This window comes from Halichoerus grypus, chromosome 1, assembly GCF_964656455.1.
Source record: "Halichoerus grypus chromosome 1, mHalGry1.hap1.1, whole genome shotgun sequence".
In the NCBI taxonomy this organism is placed as follows: Eukaryota; Metazoa; Chordata; class Mammalia; order Carnivora; family Phocidae; genus Halichoerus; species Halichoerus grypus.
The window spans coordinates 9,299,882-9,316,717 of NC_135712.1; the positions used below are offsets into that span (position 1 = coordinate 9,299,882).

The following is a 16,836-nucleotide window of genomic DNA, read 5'->3' on the forward strand; positions in this document are numbered from 1 at the left end:
TTCCAGCTAGATGCCTCAACAATCAGTGAACTTCACTTTGGGCCGCAAGCATTGATTTTAGCACAAGTGCATCACTCTAAGGGGACCACAAGTTATTTGGTCTCCTGAGAACTTTTTTAATAGTGAAACTTAATATAAAGGGAGCAAATCTTAATCTGACTTCAAAAACAAAGATTTCTCTGAATGCACTTTATTATAGTTCCCTTTTCTAAGTGTGACTACTCTAGAATAAAAATCTGAAGTCAAATATGTTCTACTAAAACATTATTAAAGGAATAGGAAAGAGGAGCGCACTGAAAATTTAACAGCAGAAATTGAAAGTTCAATACAGGGTTAGGAACAGATATTGAGTAAATTTTATCAGAATAAAAAGAGGAAAAATAGGAGAAAAGGAAAGTAAAAAATTGAATGCACAGGATCTAGTCGAGCACACTGCTGGTCCAAGTGTAAAATGATACAAATTGCTGTGGACTGAATGTTTGGGCCTCCCCCCACCCCAAAATTCCTATGTTGCAGCCTTAATCCCCAAAGTGATGGTGTCTACAGGTGGGGCTTAAGGGGGTAATTAAGGTTTGGATGAGGTCATGGGAGTGGAGCCCCCATCATGGGATTGGTGCCCTTATAAAGGGATGAAGAAAGTCAAAATTCTCTTCCTCCCCACCTACCACCCTCTCCCAGGTCTCCAACATGTGAGGATGCAGCCATCTGCAGACTGGGAAGTGTCCTCACCAGACACCACATCTGCTGGTGCCTTGAGTTTTGGACTTCCTCGCCCACAGAATTGTGAGAATTTAATGTTATTTAAGCCACCCAATCTATATCTTTTTTATATCAGCCTGAACTAAGATACAAATACTTTAGGAAACTGTTTAGTAGTTTCTTTAAGTCAAAGATTATGTCTACCCTATGGCCCAGCAATTTCACTTTTTTTTTTCTTTCAAGATTTTATTTAAATTCAAGTTAGTTAAAATATAGTGTAGTATTTGTTTCAGGGGTAGAGTTTAGTGATTCATCATTTGCATATAACAGCCAGTGCTCATTACATCATGTGCCCTCCTTAATGCCCATCACCCAGTTACTCCATCCCCCCACCACCTCCCCTCCAGCAACCCTCAGCTTGTTTCCTAGAGTTAAGGATCTTCCACTCTTGGTGTATATGTAAGAAAAAATGAAAGCAAACTTGCAGGAGAATGTTTATAGCAGCTTTGTTCATAATAGCCCAAATTGGAGACATCAAATATCCATCAACTGAAGAAAAGATAACCAAACCATGCCATATTCATACAATAGAATTCTATTCAGAGATCAAAAGGAAATACTGCAACAGCATGGATGAAGCATTATGATGAGCACAAGAAGGAATTACTTCAAGTGATACACAGAAATGTGATAATATCCCAAAGAAAGCTTATACTTTTTCAGTCATCCCATGGTTGGAAGTGATAGTGGTATTGATACATATGTATACGCACACATATAAGCTTATTGGGAAAAGCAAATAACTATATTATGTGGTTAGGAACGAAGATTTCCAGCAAAAAAGAGAGTAAAAATCTAGATATATAAAATCTAAGAAGAAAAATTCTCTAAATTGGCAGTATTGGTATATATTCAATTTATTTTTTATCTTAAAAAAAAAAAGAATAGAATTTCCTAGCTCAGTCCACTAAAAAGTCTTAGAAGAAATAACCAAACCAGAAGCAGTGAGTATGTCTGTGCCTCGATTATGGTCTCTAAATAGCATTTCCCTTGAAAAGAACCACAGCTTCCTGGAGGAATGGCTGTTTCCAGGTCTAGAACAGGAAATGTTTTAGACCAGCCTGGAATACTTTATTCTGATACCAGAAAGCAAGAAAATCATCAAAGATTACTAGGAATATGTAATAAGGACACAGGAGCCAATCTGAAGACCTGTAGCCAAAGTGAGACAATTTAACATTGGAAAAATGCCACAGTGGATTGAAACACATTAAATGCTAAAATTTACTCATACATAATGATATTAACAACAAAAAGCCTCACTGGTTACCTTTGGGAAACAAGGCATGAGCCAAACATTTATCCTGCCTGTCCTATATGAACTATATGTCTCGGGATAACTAAATAGGTTTTCTTTTTAGATGTCCCGCAATTCAGAAGGATTGATAAAATATAAGTACCACCATTTCACAACTCCTAATAAAATAATAGATCTAGGTGCAATCATTAATGGATGCTAAAATCATTAGGTGAAGACTGATAGGGAACTTTATAAAGGACTGTTTAAGATGACAACACCCGAACTCAAATAATTAATATAACAAAAAGGGATGAATATATATAATGCACCTCTTGGTATGATGCAACCCAAAGAACATAGTACCACCTAAGAAGGATTCTTCCAAACAAAGCAAAATAAAACCAAAGAACTTGAATCTGATTAACTCTGTAGATCTACCAGCTTACAGGAATACAAGAAAAAGATTTTCCTAAAAATTAAATGATATATAAAATGAAAATTATCAAAGAAAACTGTTCTGATTTCTTCAACAACTAAAAAATAAGAAAACAGAGAAAGAAGAACCAACCTCCAGATTTAAAGAAACCTCAGCAACGTATCAACCAAATGCAACTTGTGGATTTTGTTTGGATTCCAACTTGAACAAAACCACCTGGAAAAATAATTATGAAATGATCAGACATTTGAATGCTGACTAGATTTGATATTAAAGAATTATTAAGGGTGCCTGGGTGGCTCAGTTGGTTAAGCGACTGCCTTTGGCTCAGGTCATGATCCTGGAGTCCCAGGATCGAGTCCCGCATCGGGCTCCCTGCTCAGCGGGGAGTCTGCTTCTCCCTCTGACCCTCTCTCCTCTCATGCTCTCTCTCACTATCTCTCCAATAAATAAATAAAATCTTTTTAAAAAATTATTAAGGGATGCCACTGGGTGGCTCAGTCAGTTAAGCACCTGCCTTCAGCTCCGGTCGTGATCCCAGAGTCCTGGGATCGAGCCCTCTGTTGGGCTCTCTGCTCAGGGGGAAGCCTGCTTCTCCCTCTCCCTCTGCCTTCTACTCCATCTGCTTGTGCACCCTCGCTCTCTGTGTCAAATAAATAAAATCCTTTTAAGAATTGCTGAAATTAAAGAAGATAGAAATAAATGGAAAGACATCCCACGTTCATGGATTGGAAGACTGTTAAGATGTCAATGGTACCCCAAATAATCCACAGATTCAGTGCAATTCCTATCAGAATCCCAATGGCATGTTTTTTAGAAACAGAAAAACCTATCCTAAAATTCATATGGAATCTCAAGGGACCCTGAATATCCAAAACAATCTTGAAGAAGGACAAAGTTGGAGGACTCACACTTCCTGATTTCGAAACTTACTAGGAAGTTACAGTGATCAAAATGGTGTGGTACTGGCATAATGACAGACATACAGACCAGTGGATTACAGAGCCCAGAAATAAACCCTCACTTATATGGCCAATCAATTTTTAATAAGGATGAGATGATTTTTTAATGGGGAAAAGAGAGTGTTTTTCAAAAATGTTGCTGGGAAAACTGGATATCCACAGCACAAAAAAGAAGTTGAAATTTTACACCATATGCAAAAATTAATTCAAAATGGATTAGAGACCTAAATATAAGAGCTACAACTATAAAACTCTCAGAAGAAAACAGAAAAAAAAAAAATCTTCATGACATTGGATTGGTCAAGGATTTCTCTTGGATATGATACCAAAAGCACGGGCAACAAAATAAATAAGCTCTAATTCACCAAAACTAAAAACTCAAGAGTGGAAAGACAAGCCACAGAATGGAAGAAAATATTTGTAAATCATATATCTGATAAGGGACTAAGAGCCAGAATACATTTTTTACAAAATCATATCCTGCAAATCGACAGTAAAAAATAAGCAAGCTAAAAATGGGCAAAGAACTTGAATAGACATTTCTCCAAACATATACAAATGACCAGTAGACACACAAAAGCAGCGTAACATCACTGGCCATTAGAGAAATGCAAATCAAAACCATAATGGTAACCCTTCACACTCATTAGATGGCTAAGTAAAAACAGAAACAAACAAAAAACCCAGAAATTTAGTGTTGGAGAGGATGTGAAAAAACTAGAATGCTTCTGCATTGTGGGTGGGTATGTAAAACGGTGTATCTTTGTGGAAAAATTTTGGCAATTCCTCAAACACGTAAAAAATTACCACATAATTCAGCGATTCCTCTCCTAGGTATGCTATCCCAAAGAATTAAAAGCAGACTCAAATAGATACGTATGCAACAAGGTTCATAGCAGCATTATTCTTAATAGTAAAAAGGTGAAACCACCCCAAATGTCCATGACAGATAAATGAATATCAAAATGTGGTACACACAACGGAGTATTCAGCCTTAAAAAGGAATGAAAGGAATGAAATTGATACATGCAACAACATAGATGAACCTTAGAAACGTTATGGAAAGTGAAATAAGCTGGACACAAAAAGACGAATATCCTATGATTCACTGATACGAAGTACCTAGAATAAGCAAATTCACAGACTGAAAACAGAGGTTACCAGGGGCAGGGAGGAATGGAGTTATTGTTTCGTGGAGTTTGGGATGAGAAAGTTCTGGAAATGGATAGTGGTGACGGTTGCACAATGTGAATGTACTTAATTCAACTCATACTTAACAGATGGTTAAATAGGAAATTTTGTATTTTTCTGCAATTAAAAAAATGAGTTAAAAAAAATGAGTTAATATTTGTAACACACACATGAAAAATATTATGGAAGGGGTTTAAGTAAATGGGGGTATAGATAAAACAAAATTGACCATGAGTTGAAAATGTTGAAATGGTGATGGGTACATGGGAGTTCATTAGAATAGTTTCTCTATTTTTTTAAAAAATTTGAGAGCGAGCGAGCTTGAGTTGGATGAGGGACAGAGGGAGAAGCAGACTCCCGCTGAGTAGGGAGCCCGATGTGGGGCTCAATCCCAGGACCCCAGGATCATGACCCGAGCCAAAGGCAGATGGTTAACCGACTGAGCCACCCAGGCACCCCAGTTTCTCTATTTTTGTATACATTTGGAAATTCCCATAACAGAGTTTAGAATATCTGATACTGAAAAAAATCAATTTAAGAACACAGTAAATTAGTGGGAAGTGAGAAATTATTGGTTAAGAGTGATTACAATGAATAGTGTGTAGTACTAGGATTACATAGCTTATAACATGATCATGTATTATAATGACTACTTAATGATATGTAAGTTACTGTGCTAGACCCCTGTATTTCTCTACCAGGAAGAGGTAACAGGTGTAGTTGTGAGACTGCGTCACTTCTCTTGCTGTTGGCTGGTCAGTCAACTCACACTCCTGGAACTCAGGATCTCACAGCAAGTTTCCATTCCGCAGTCTATGAACACCTCTCCCCTGGAACGATCTGCCAAAGGTCCTACGGCAAACAATGCTCTGCAGTAGCTCAGCTGCCTCCATGGGCACCACATTATAAACACAAACTACTTTAAGTCGGCCTTGGCTTAGATCACAGTACTGACTTTCAAAACACCCGCCACAACTATCAACAGCATTTACCAGGAAACCCATGGGAGATTAGGAAGGCTGCTGACTCACATACTTGGTGAATGTAAGCACCATTACATTTTGTTACGAAGATTACAGCCGAATTCTGGATAGCTGCATGGTGAAGACACTCATAATCTAAATATTAGTCAGGTTGGGGTAAAAGTTATTTTGAGTCAAATTTAAACTTGTTCTATATATTGTTACCATGATACGGAGTCCTGACTGCTTTGCAAGAAATTAACAAGGAAGCCTGGGGTTAAACTTGTACATGTGTGAAGTAGGGAACTTCATTTACTCACAACTCATTAGAAGGTTTGTGTACAAAACTTAATGGACTTGTGACTCACACTCCAGTTTTAGACGAGCTAATTCATTCTCTGTGACTGCACTCATTTAATAACCATCTGTGTCTGAATGGCTTGATTTAACCAAGACTCTTTCCTCTGATCTTCACTTTCTCCCTATAGGCCAGGATATGGAAATTAACTGTGATCACAAAATTTAATTCTAAATATCATATATATATATATATATATATATATATATATATATCCTTCTACACCAGATGGATACTAATGGCATTCCTTTTCTGAACTGTGGCCAATGTCCAAAAGACAAATATATGGAAAAACATGAATCCAGTGGGTCTCTAACTCCTCTCCAGTATTTCTGAGACAGTGTACAAAGTAAGATTTAACCTACTGTGAATTTTCTGAAAGATAGCTATCTGGGTGGTGTTTGTTGCTACATTAGCACAGCGTTTAGCTTCTTTAAAACACTTAAGACAAAGAACCCAATAGAAAAGAACAAGCAAACAATATGATGTAGTACACAGAAAAAGAAATTACAATGGTCAATAAAACATGAAAGCATGTTCAACTGAGACCAAGAATGCAGGCTGTCATTTTTTCACATGTCAGATTAGTAAATTTGATGGAGAGATAGAGGAAAAAAACACACTCATACATTTCTTTTTCACAGGAGTTTAAATTCATTTTGGCATGGTAACATTTATTAGAAGTTACATAGCACACACTCTTTGACCTATCAATATTCACTGCAAAGAATTTACACTCTGGGTATACTTGTAAAAGTGTGTGTGGTGTGTGTTAATTTTCACAGTAGCATATTTTGTAATGTCAAAACATGAGAAATAAATGAGTGCTAGGAGAATATGCAGATCATAGACTGTTACCAAACCTGTTCAAAAAAGTAACATGGAAATGTCAAGATAACCAATTATATGGTGTACCACCTTTGTGAAAACTTGAGATACAAATATATAATCAAATATAAAGATATAAAATTGAATATAAACTGAATGCATATATATGAATGTGTATATGTATGCAGCTAATATTTTCTGGAAGGACATACAAAAAGCAATAGTGGTTAACTTTAGGGAAGCAGTGGGTAAGTCTTCTCACTTTATACCATTCTGTCCCATTTACATTTCTAACTTAGGCACCAACTATGCCTCCCTTTCCCCCTCCTTGCTCACCCCAGTGAGAAAGCAGCCGTGCAAATCCTGTGTTTGTTTCAGGAGCCAACTGAGTTCAACACTTGTAAACACTCATCACAGGAAGGTAAAGATCAATGGTTCTCGGCTCTGATGGCACACTGGGAGGCCTTAAAAAAATACCGGTATCTGGGCCCAAAGCCAGACTCTGACTTAATGAGTACGGGGTGCATCCTTGCATGGGGAGTCCTAAAAACTCCCCAGGTGATTCTAATAGACAGCCAGGGGTGAAAACCACCAGATGTATCACTTTAATTATTCTCCAATGATAAATAATGAACTAATGGGCTGTTGATCGCAAGAATTAAGTGTCTGAGGCCATAGGCAGAGTCCCCAGCAGTACCTGCCTACATTAAGAATTCGAGGCCCAAATAAAAGACACAACAATATGCCCCACACCACTCCTGCTGCGTGAATGCTTAGCTAATTACAGTGGGTCCTGTTTGCAGGGATTGTGGACTATGCTGGTTTACCTCCTCATACTGTTTTTGTTTTTAAAGTAGTAATTAAACATCACTGTGTTCCCACTAGCCTTTTACAAACTTAACGTAACAACAAAAGATAGATATCTCTACCTAAATATGATATATACATGAAAGCCCATGTTGTTGTTCTGTTAAATTTTGTTAGCTACATTTTCAAAGAATCGTATCTTGGCAATATTTTCTTAAAGGGTGAAAAATATGTAAGTACTTCCAAAGAATCAATTTAGCAAGCAAATTTACTAATCCTATGACTAACTTTCCCATTAAAAGCAAGATAACAGCCATGTAAAATATGTATTTTTGCAAGAATATAGCTGACCCAAAGGAAGGGAAAAATAGCAAATTCCAGAAAGAACTGCTACATAAATATTCACAAACTTAGACATGCTATACATTGCTGCTATCATTTAAGCAAGGTTTCTTTAGGCTAAATGATTTACAGAGTCTCTTCTTGAATGTAAAATACATGTACACACGCACGCACACACACACTCTCTCAAGATGAGCTCAGTTTTTAGAGTCTTAATGGAAACAGTCTTGGTCTCCTAAATAGAACTTGTAATTAATATAGATTTTAAAATGAGCTCAACTTGAGGGTTCCTCAATGGACAGTTTCAGTTTCCAAAATATAATTTGAATATAGAATTCTTTAAAAGTAGTACCTGAAGAGTTAGCCATCATATATATTTTTATTTTATTACAAGATATTTTAAAATTTGGGCAGATACAATTAGGACAGAAAACCAGCTTCATACCAAAAATACACTTTCAATTACTTTATCAAGCAAATAAAAACAACCTTCATTTATTTGCTTTTTCTAGAAGTTAATGTACAGTAAAAATTTAATATTGTATATGAAAGACATGTAATTAAGCATACATACAAAAGAAACATGTATTGAATGTTCAGAAACAAAAGTAAAAATAAATAGCAATGATAAAACTTTGAAAAAAAATAATGCACATTTCAGTTGTGGAAAATACGATTCTTAATTATATATACATAGTTATACTTAATAGAAAGCCATCTCTTTAAAATTGCACAAACAAGGGACCAATAAAGCATAATTTTTATGGCATGTAATACTATAATCCTAGGGCAGTTTGCTGCTTACCTCCAGGACATAAAACACTTAGCTCTGTAATATAATGAAAAGTATGCTGTACTGTTTGAGAAAGATTGTCTTCCTCAACTCTCCTTAACCTGTAGTAATCCTACAAAAGGCTGTACAGGAAATTTCACAAAAAGAAATATTAAACAATTATTGTGCCCACTCCATGCTGAAGAACCAGCCAAAAATGGGCTTCAAAGTAAATGTGGTGGGACATTTAATATTTCTGATGCTTTTTTATACTAAAGATCATTTCTTTGTTCTATAAAAACACTGCGTTTAACCATGATTGGCAATCTCAGCACAAGGAAAATCCTGATAAAATGGATGGAGAGTTTCTGCTTACCTTGTTTCCATGAATAAAATATTTCAGGAGATAAGAATTTATAGAAAAGAAACATTAATGTTCAATTCACTTACAACTTATCAGGAGCATAATTCCATTTTTTAAAAACTTTTCTGTAAGAAAATCAAAGGTAACATTTCCATCTGTATTATGGCACGGCCCTCACTTCAGAGAAAAATACACTTTGGGAACCAGAAAAAATTGCACAAAGGTTAGGGGCAACCTGAAAAGCTCTTGGTGAAAAACACTTAAGTCCTCTAGGGTAATAAAAAAATATGTGCAGACTTAATTACAAGTATTTACACTTCAAAGCAGAATCATGAGTTAGCTGTTCAGCCGTTCAGTAAGAATGATTCTCAGGCATTTCAAAAGGTGTGATTAAGTGTGCCCATAGTACTTGTGACCACACTTGAATGCATAGAATACAGTAAAGATCATGGGTTCTTCAGTCTGTCACTTGTCATATCTATAAAACAAAAGTGTTTCCATTCTGAAAGCTATAAAACCACAGGACTGAGCAAGTATTTTTATTATCTCACATAAAACAGACTTTAAGTACTACTGATTTCACTCATTTGTTCGACAACTTGTCCTAAAATTTCATCAACCACATCAACGTCATAATTCACTTGCTGAAGATCGAGATCAGGTACGATCATGGCCAACAGCTGTCCTACGTTAACTCGAAGAGATCGAAGTTTGAGGCTGCAAATACAAATATTACGTCTATTAGATGAACATAATGACACAGTTCAATATTCACGTGGAGCCTAAAATTTAAGTGAAACATGAATTCACCTACTTTAATAATCCATAATTTAACTTAATAATTATGCATCTCTTGGTAAGTAGAGTGTTTCATAAAACTAGTGGCTCTGTTTGGTTCTAACTAATAAAATTTAAACTTGCTATTGGAGAAATCTGGACTGGTAAAATACATACAATTACAAGGTGTTATTTATAATACAAAATATTGTCACCTGGAAAACAGCAGTGATATACTAGTGAGAACACTGGTCTCAGAATAAGAATGCATCTCCCTGAATTTCAGCTTTTGAGGAAAATAAAAACTGAACTGTTCTCTAAAACGTGTTCTATGAGATATACACCCTTGTGTGAAAGAGAAACAGTTCTGTGGTCAAATAAGCTTACAAAATTTTGGGCTAAATAATGTTAAACAGTTTTTAAAATCAAGACTTCTCTGAACCTTTCATATGCTGAAGTTCACTGATGATCCATTTTACTATTCATTTACAGGGAATGGTGCTTTGCTGAAAACACTGGGAATCCCTGTATTAAATGATCATTATCATTCCTTCCAAATTTATATACATGTATCTGAATATCAACATCCTAGACGTTATTTTTTTTTTTCAAGTGGGCTCCACACTAGGCTAGGTGGGACCCAAACTCACGACCCTGAGATCAAGACCTGAGCTGAGATCAAAAGTCGGATGTTCAACCAACTGAGCCACGCAGGTACCCCCAACACCCTAGACTTTTTGAAGACTTACAACTATTCAGCAGCCTTTGCTTCAAAGATTGAGTGAAACATGGGAACTGAATGTTAGTTGCTCTTATTCTGCCCCTCTCCCAAATATAAACAGCCCACGTTTAGCTTAGATACTGATCTAAGGTGGAAATGTCTGAAGAGGCAAGATGCTCATCCCTACGTTGACAATCCACAGTACGGTGATTTAAAACATGTTTTGTAAGCTTGGATTGTAAGATTCCATTCGCCCCTGGATAAAATTTTACATCATTTCCACTCCAGCCATTTTTTGTCCAAGCTTCCTCACTCACCTTTGAGTTCATGGTTCAAACACTTTTCTGCTTTGCTTTCCAGAAGTTGTTTACCATCCTATATCCTTACCAAGAATGTCCCCTTTGTTGTAACCACAACCTCTTATCTATATGAAAAGTACACAGAAGACTAGTATGACCCAATGGTCCTCTTACATCTCCTTTCCTTTAAGTCTTCTGACTGTCCCTGGCTAGTTTCTACCATCTACTGGGCCGGCCACAGATTCTGATCTTTAATGTACAGGACAGCACTGTCCCAAGAGAAATACTGCAAGCTCCATACGCAGTTCAAAATGTTCACACAGCCACGGTAAAAAGCAAAATGCAGCTGTAAATTTAATTTTAGTTATATATTTAACCCAATGTAACTAAAATATTGTATCATCACAAAATCAAAATACATTATTGAGGCATTTTACATTCTTTTTCTTACTAAGGCTTCAAAATTTTATTTATTTTATACTTAAAGCACATCTCAATTCAGACTAGATTTCAAGTATCAATAGCCACATATTCCTATACTATTTTGGAAAGCACAGGTTTATCAGTTAAAATAAGTAAAATAAATAATCAATTGATCATCAGTTACCCAAAGGTCAGTGTGCAAGAGAATTATCTGAGACTGTTTAAAAGTTTCCAATTTAATAAGCTGCACTGTAGGCCAAGGATCTACATTTCTACAAGCACCACAGATTCTTGTGGTTCCCATTTTGAGAAACACCACCTGGGATTTTCTTCTAACCTTAGCCTTCTAGGCTTTTATGTACTGCTCTACTCCATTTCCATGAACAGATTTATGGAAACCCTTCAAAAACTTAACTTAAAAAACAAGGTAATAATATAATTGATGTCAAGTGAGGATGGCAGGAGATTATTTCTCAACAACAGTGCCTTTTAGGTCTGAAGTCATACTGTATGAGCAGGAAGAGTTGCCCAGTTTTAGCCTTTAATAGCTACTTTCAGATGGTAAGTCATCAACACATCAGGAGCACCATCATCCCCTCCCACCTGAACGTCTGCCTCCCCCACGCTCAAAACCGAAACAAAACCCCAAACCCATTTTATATCTTACTGAGATAGGGTAATACTTCATTTACTCTTTTCTTATTTTCACAGAGGAACTTCTTCCTAGTAATCACCTGTACTACGGCAATTTCTAGTAATTTTGTGATTACCTAAAAGTTAACAATGGGGATGGCGTGTAGTAAAATGAGGACAGAAAACCATAAAGAAATGGTAAGTACAAAAGTAAAAGAAATCCAGGTGAAAAAGTATGTTTCATGAAATATTCCCCTGTCTTCTAGTCATGGCCAAATTCACCACCTTCTTTGATATCTAACTCAATTTCCACTTTTCCCCAAACAGCATTCCAAACCACTCTAACTGATCAAGTGCTTTATTCTTTCCAAATTCCTATTTCACTTAAGTTGAACCTAAACTGTTCACTCCTTGAAGGGAAGGATCGTGTTCTTTTGATAGAACAGTATCTGTTCGAGGTGTGCTAGCAAGTATCATGCTAACCAGAAGGTAGCCCCAGAGTTGTGCCTCTTGTAATATTACCTTTCCCCATCAGTATAATTTACAGACTCTTCAATGTTACTTGAAGTTGAAACATCTGCTTCTAACTGTTGATTTGTAGATTTTAATTGTTCAATTTCAGTTTTCAGTTCTTCACATTGTGAACGGATTTGTGATTTTTCCATTTCCAATAATTCAACCTGACAAAAAAAAATTCATAACTGTAAAATTAAATTTAAAAATTAAAAATACTAATAAAAATAAAACTTAAAAATACTAATGCTAAAATGAGACTTAAAAATACTAATGCCAAAGTACAAATTTAAGCTAAGAAATGTAGAAAATCCTGCTTGATGAAAATTACCATCAAAAAAGGGGAAAAAAAACACCCACAATAGCTTTCTATAAACAAAGCTTCATTTTAGTTTCACCTCCACATCTTGTCACATTCAAAGAATACGAAATGTTAACTACCGCTTGACTGAAAACAAATGGTACCTAAAAACTGGAAAACCAAGATAAAAATGCCTAAATTATGTCGACGTCAAAGTGGCTTTCATTTCTTGCACACTCAGCAGCTCTAAGTTGTAACCGAAAGCTCGTTTTGATTTTTATATATTTTGCCATCTAACTCTAAGCCAATACATCAAGATGAATGTTTGGATGAGCTGTTATGTCAGCATTATTTCCAGGAAGAAGGGGCAGGACAGCACCACCTTGTTGTTTCCAAATTCTTTAGCCGAAAAACCCTTCTTTCAAACACCACATTAATACAATACATAAAATACATGTTTCTAAAAGGAGCTCTCTAAATCTGAATGGAGGATATATGCAGAGGCTACTACCTGTCTCCTGACGTCTACCATTTTTCTCCTTCTTCCTCAGTAGAAGAACCCCTGAATAAAGACTACACTTCCAAAGCACCCATTAGCCAGGTGACTAAGTTCTGACAGGTGGAATATCAGCAAACTTTAGGAATTGCACTCCTCTTCTTTGCTGCTGCTTGGAACACAGATCTACGAGGACTGGACCTGGAGGCCACCTCGGACCATAATGGCACACTGAGAAGCGAAGCAACAATGCAGGAGCCTGTTGTCTCGGATGCCTGTGGAACTGCCATGGCTCTACGGTGTTTTTGGTCACCTGCCAATAGACCTAATCGTAACTAATACAGGGTGCATCTATAAAATGAGGACATCATCACCTACCTTGCATGGTTATTGCAAGGCCTATTAATAATGGATGTGATGTTCCCTATATTTAGCAACTGACTGGCTCGATGGGAACGAGAACAGTATTTTGAGCAGGATAATCCTTCATTACACAGTAATTTCCAGTAACACTACAGGAAACTACAATACCTGGTCACCACCCACTAAATTTTAGCAATGCCCAGCTCCTCAACACATACTTCCATATACCCCAGGACGACCACTCCCCAGCTGAGAAGCAGCAGGGCAACACACAGTCAATACACGGAAATATTACTAAGTAATTTATTCCAATCTAGCAACTGGCAGTTCTTTGTGGCTCAGACTCCCTGGGACTCCCAGGACTCTCATTATGCGGAATGATACACTCACCTCACTTTTATACTGGTCCCTCTCCACAGTGCACTTGTCCAACTGTCTAAACACATCGTCAAGCTGCACAACCATTTCGTCCACTTCACTTTTGCTCTCACTACTGGCACACTGACTGCATTCGGCCTTCACATGCTGCAAAGCACTACACTGTTTCTTCAGCCTTTCTATTTCCTCCAAAGCTTGCCGATACTGAGATCCCACGTGGTCTGGACTTTCAGATTTGCCATTAATACTTTCAAGTAAAAATACAGCATCAGTCTCGGTAGACTGATGGCAAACTTCCTTCTTCACGTATTTGTCGTTCATTTCCAGGATCCTCTGCTGTAACACTTTGATCTGGTCAGTAAACACAGTACACTGTCTTTTATAATTTTCTTTTTCTTGGGTAACTAGAAGCAGCTCATTTTTCAGTTCGTTTAGCTGGCAACTAGCATCACCCGCAGATTTATCAAAGGTGTCCTGGGTTTCCTGTGCCTTCCCTTCAGCTTCCACACAGGCTGGCGGCACAGCTGCATCATTTCGTGCGTCTATCTCATCTTCAAGTGCCTCTTCCTTTTTAACAACTACACTCGGGGCTTCAGTCTGGGTGGCCGCAGTGGTTCCCTGATCACACCTGGATGATGAGATGCCTGATGAACCAGCCGGGGCACAAGGTCCCTTATCAGCCACAGGCTCGACCTGATGACCACTTTGCTCGATGTGACTCTGTTCTGATTTCACTTCAATGTCATGATCTACTGCAGGTTTGGGAGTACTGTTTTCTTCTAAGATGATGACATCTTCATCATCATCATCTTTATAAGCTGAATTTTCAAATGCTTGATTACTCAATCTCCGAGTCTTTGCATTCAAAATGGACGAACGAGTAGAAAGTCTCCGTTTCAGGCTGGAAAAAAATTTAATATATAAAATATAAGACTATAAAATATTGAAATGAACAAAATAGATGACTTGAAGCAATCTATCTTGAAATTCTAAGAAATGTCCATGTTCATTTAAAAAAATGTTTAACACAGCACTGCTCAATGATTTAATGAAGTAGAGAGGATTTTCTCCTGTACAGCTGAGGAAACAATTAGACTACTTAGCTTGCCTTAAAGTAGGAGCTCTGCATACTCCCAAACATCCCTTCACTTGATGTCCTCTGGGCACCTCAATATATACACGGCCAAATGGGAATGCCACCTCCCCCCCAGGTCTGCTCCTTGCATTCCAGCGCTCAGTGAATGGCTCTGCCCTTCCAGTTTGCTTTCATTTTTATCAATGCTCGATGATCAAAGGTGAGCCACAAACTAAACCAGCATGCCCTCTCCTTCCATTTTCCTGGCATTAAAAACTGCCTCATTTTCCTCATTGACTCAGTTTTCTGTGAATTTACCACCAGATGATACTATTTGCTCCCCCTCAGCGGGTTATCTGCCGTTTATTGTTTAGGCCCTAGGTGTTAGCCCTCCTGTTTCCTCCATCTCAGGAAAGGTTCTTCTGGTTCTTGGCTTTACTCCCTCATATCGAGGGAACATAGTCTCCAATAAAATCTTGAGAAACAGTACACAGGGCATAAAAAAAATGTGAAAGGTTACATGATGAAAGTATCTTTATTCACTTCTCAATTTTATTGCTGGCTTGGTTTTTATATAGACTTCCAGGTTGGAAATTACTTTCTCAAAACTTTAAAAGCATCATTCCATTGTTATGTACCATTTGGTGTTCCTGCCATTCTGATTCCTGATCTTTTTGAAGGTAACTTGTGTTTTCTCTCCCTGAAAAAATTATTTTCCATGGTGTTCGAAAATTTCATGTTTCTTAGATTGGATCTTTTTCCAGACATTTTTGCTGTGTATTTAGTGGAAGTTAAGTCATACTATTTCCTCCCCTTTGTTTTCTCTGATCTCCCATTCTGAAATTCCCTTATTTAGATGTTGGCCCTCCTGTACCTTGTGTTTTCCTTTTTCTACCCTCTACCTGCTTATCTTTTCTAAGAAATGTGTTTGTTCCACACCTACCCACCTCCCAGTAAATTTCACAGGGCTTCCTCTACTCCCTTTGTTTCAGTTTGTACTCCTGGTGATCTCTGCCTATCTTTATGTTTCAGGGTGAGACCGACTAGAAGCAGTGAGGGCTGGCCCTGTGGTGTTAAGGGTGCTCAAACTGTCAGCACCACCCAGGGCTTTTCCCCTGGGGGCCCAATGAGGGGAAGGGGGGGGGATTTCTCATCATTTAGTACTCACTTTCCCTTACTCCTCCTCTTTCAAAACAGTGGCTCACCCACATCTTCAGCAGTGAAACTGCTCCAGAAGGAAAACATCCTACCTTCTGACAGAGAAGGAGAAGCCACATCGCCAGACCTGGCAGGTTATGAAGAGGTTTAGAGAACTACTCTTCCTTAAACTCTCAAACAAGCCTCCCATTCTCACCCATTTTCTGCCTTAAGAAATGCTTCCGAGTTTGGAGCACGCCTGGGGTTCCATGGAGTTAATCACTTAACTGGGAGCTGCCCTGTTATTTTTCTTATGAAGCTAATTCCCATTTGTCTTTCTGAAGACTTAGTTTAGGAACACCTTTCCAGTCTTTGGCTTTATTTTTAAAGCTTATATATAAAAAACAAAAACAAAAAAAACTTGTATTTTTCTCAAATTCAAACTTCAAAATCTTCAGGCTTTAAAAATTTATGAAAAATTTCTCTATTCTCTTCTTCCACTTGGACGGAATAAATCACTTCAAAGAATAAATTTCAGGGGCACCTGGGTGGCTCAGTCGGTTAAGCGTAGTACTCTGGATTTCGGCTCATGTCATGATCTCAGGGTTGTGAGACTGAGCCCCCCGCAGAGCTCACCCTGGGCGTGGAGCCTGTTTGAGATTCTCTCTCTCTCCCCCTCTCACTCTGCCCCTCTCCCCT

At 37.6% G+C, this 16,836-nt stretch overlaps 1 protein-coding gene across 2 annotated transcripts in view; it reads right to left on the reverse strand.

The window, feature by feature from the left end:
* Nucleotides 1–8,238: 8,238 nt before the first annotated feature.
* Nucleotides 8,239–16,836, reverse strand: part of MORC3 (MORC family CW-type zinc finger 3) — a 40,303-nt gene continuing 31,705 nt past the window's right edge. For both annotated transcript variants that reach the window (XM_036075277.2, XM_078074935.1), the window contains exons 15-17: nucleotides 13,938–14,826; nucleotides 12,397–12,554; nucleotides 8,239–9,738 (exon numbers count right to left, since the gene is read on the reverse strand). In XM_036075277.2, coding sequence (XP_035931170.2) covers nucleotides 9,585–9,738; nucleotides 12,397–12,554; nucleotides 13,938–14,826 — 1,201 coding nt within the window. In that variant the 3' untranslated portion in view covers nucleotides 8,239–9,584. The remainder of the gene's footprint in view (nucleotides 9,739–12,396; nucleotides 12,555–13,937; nucleotides 14,827–16,836) is intronic.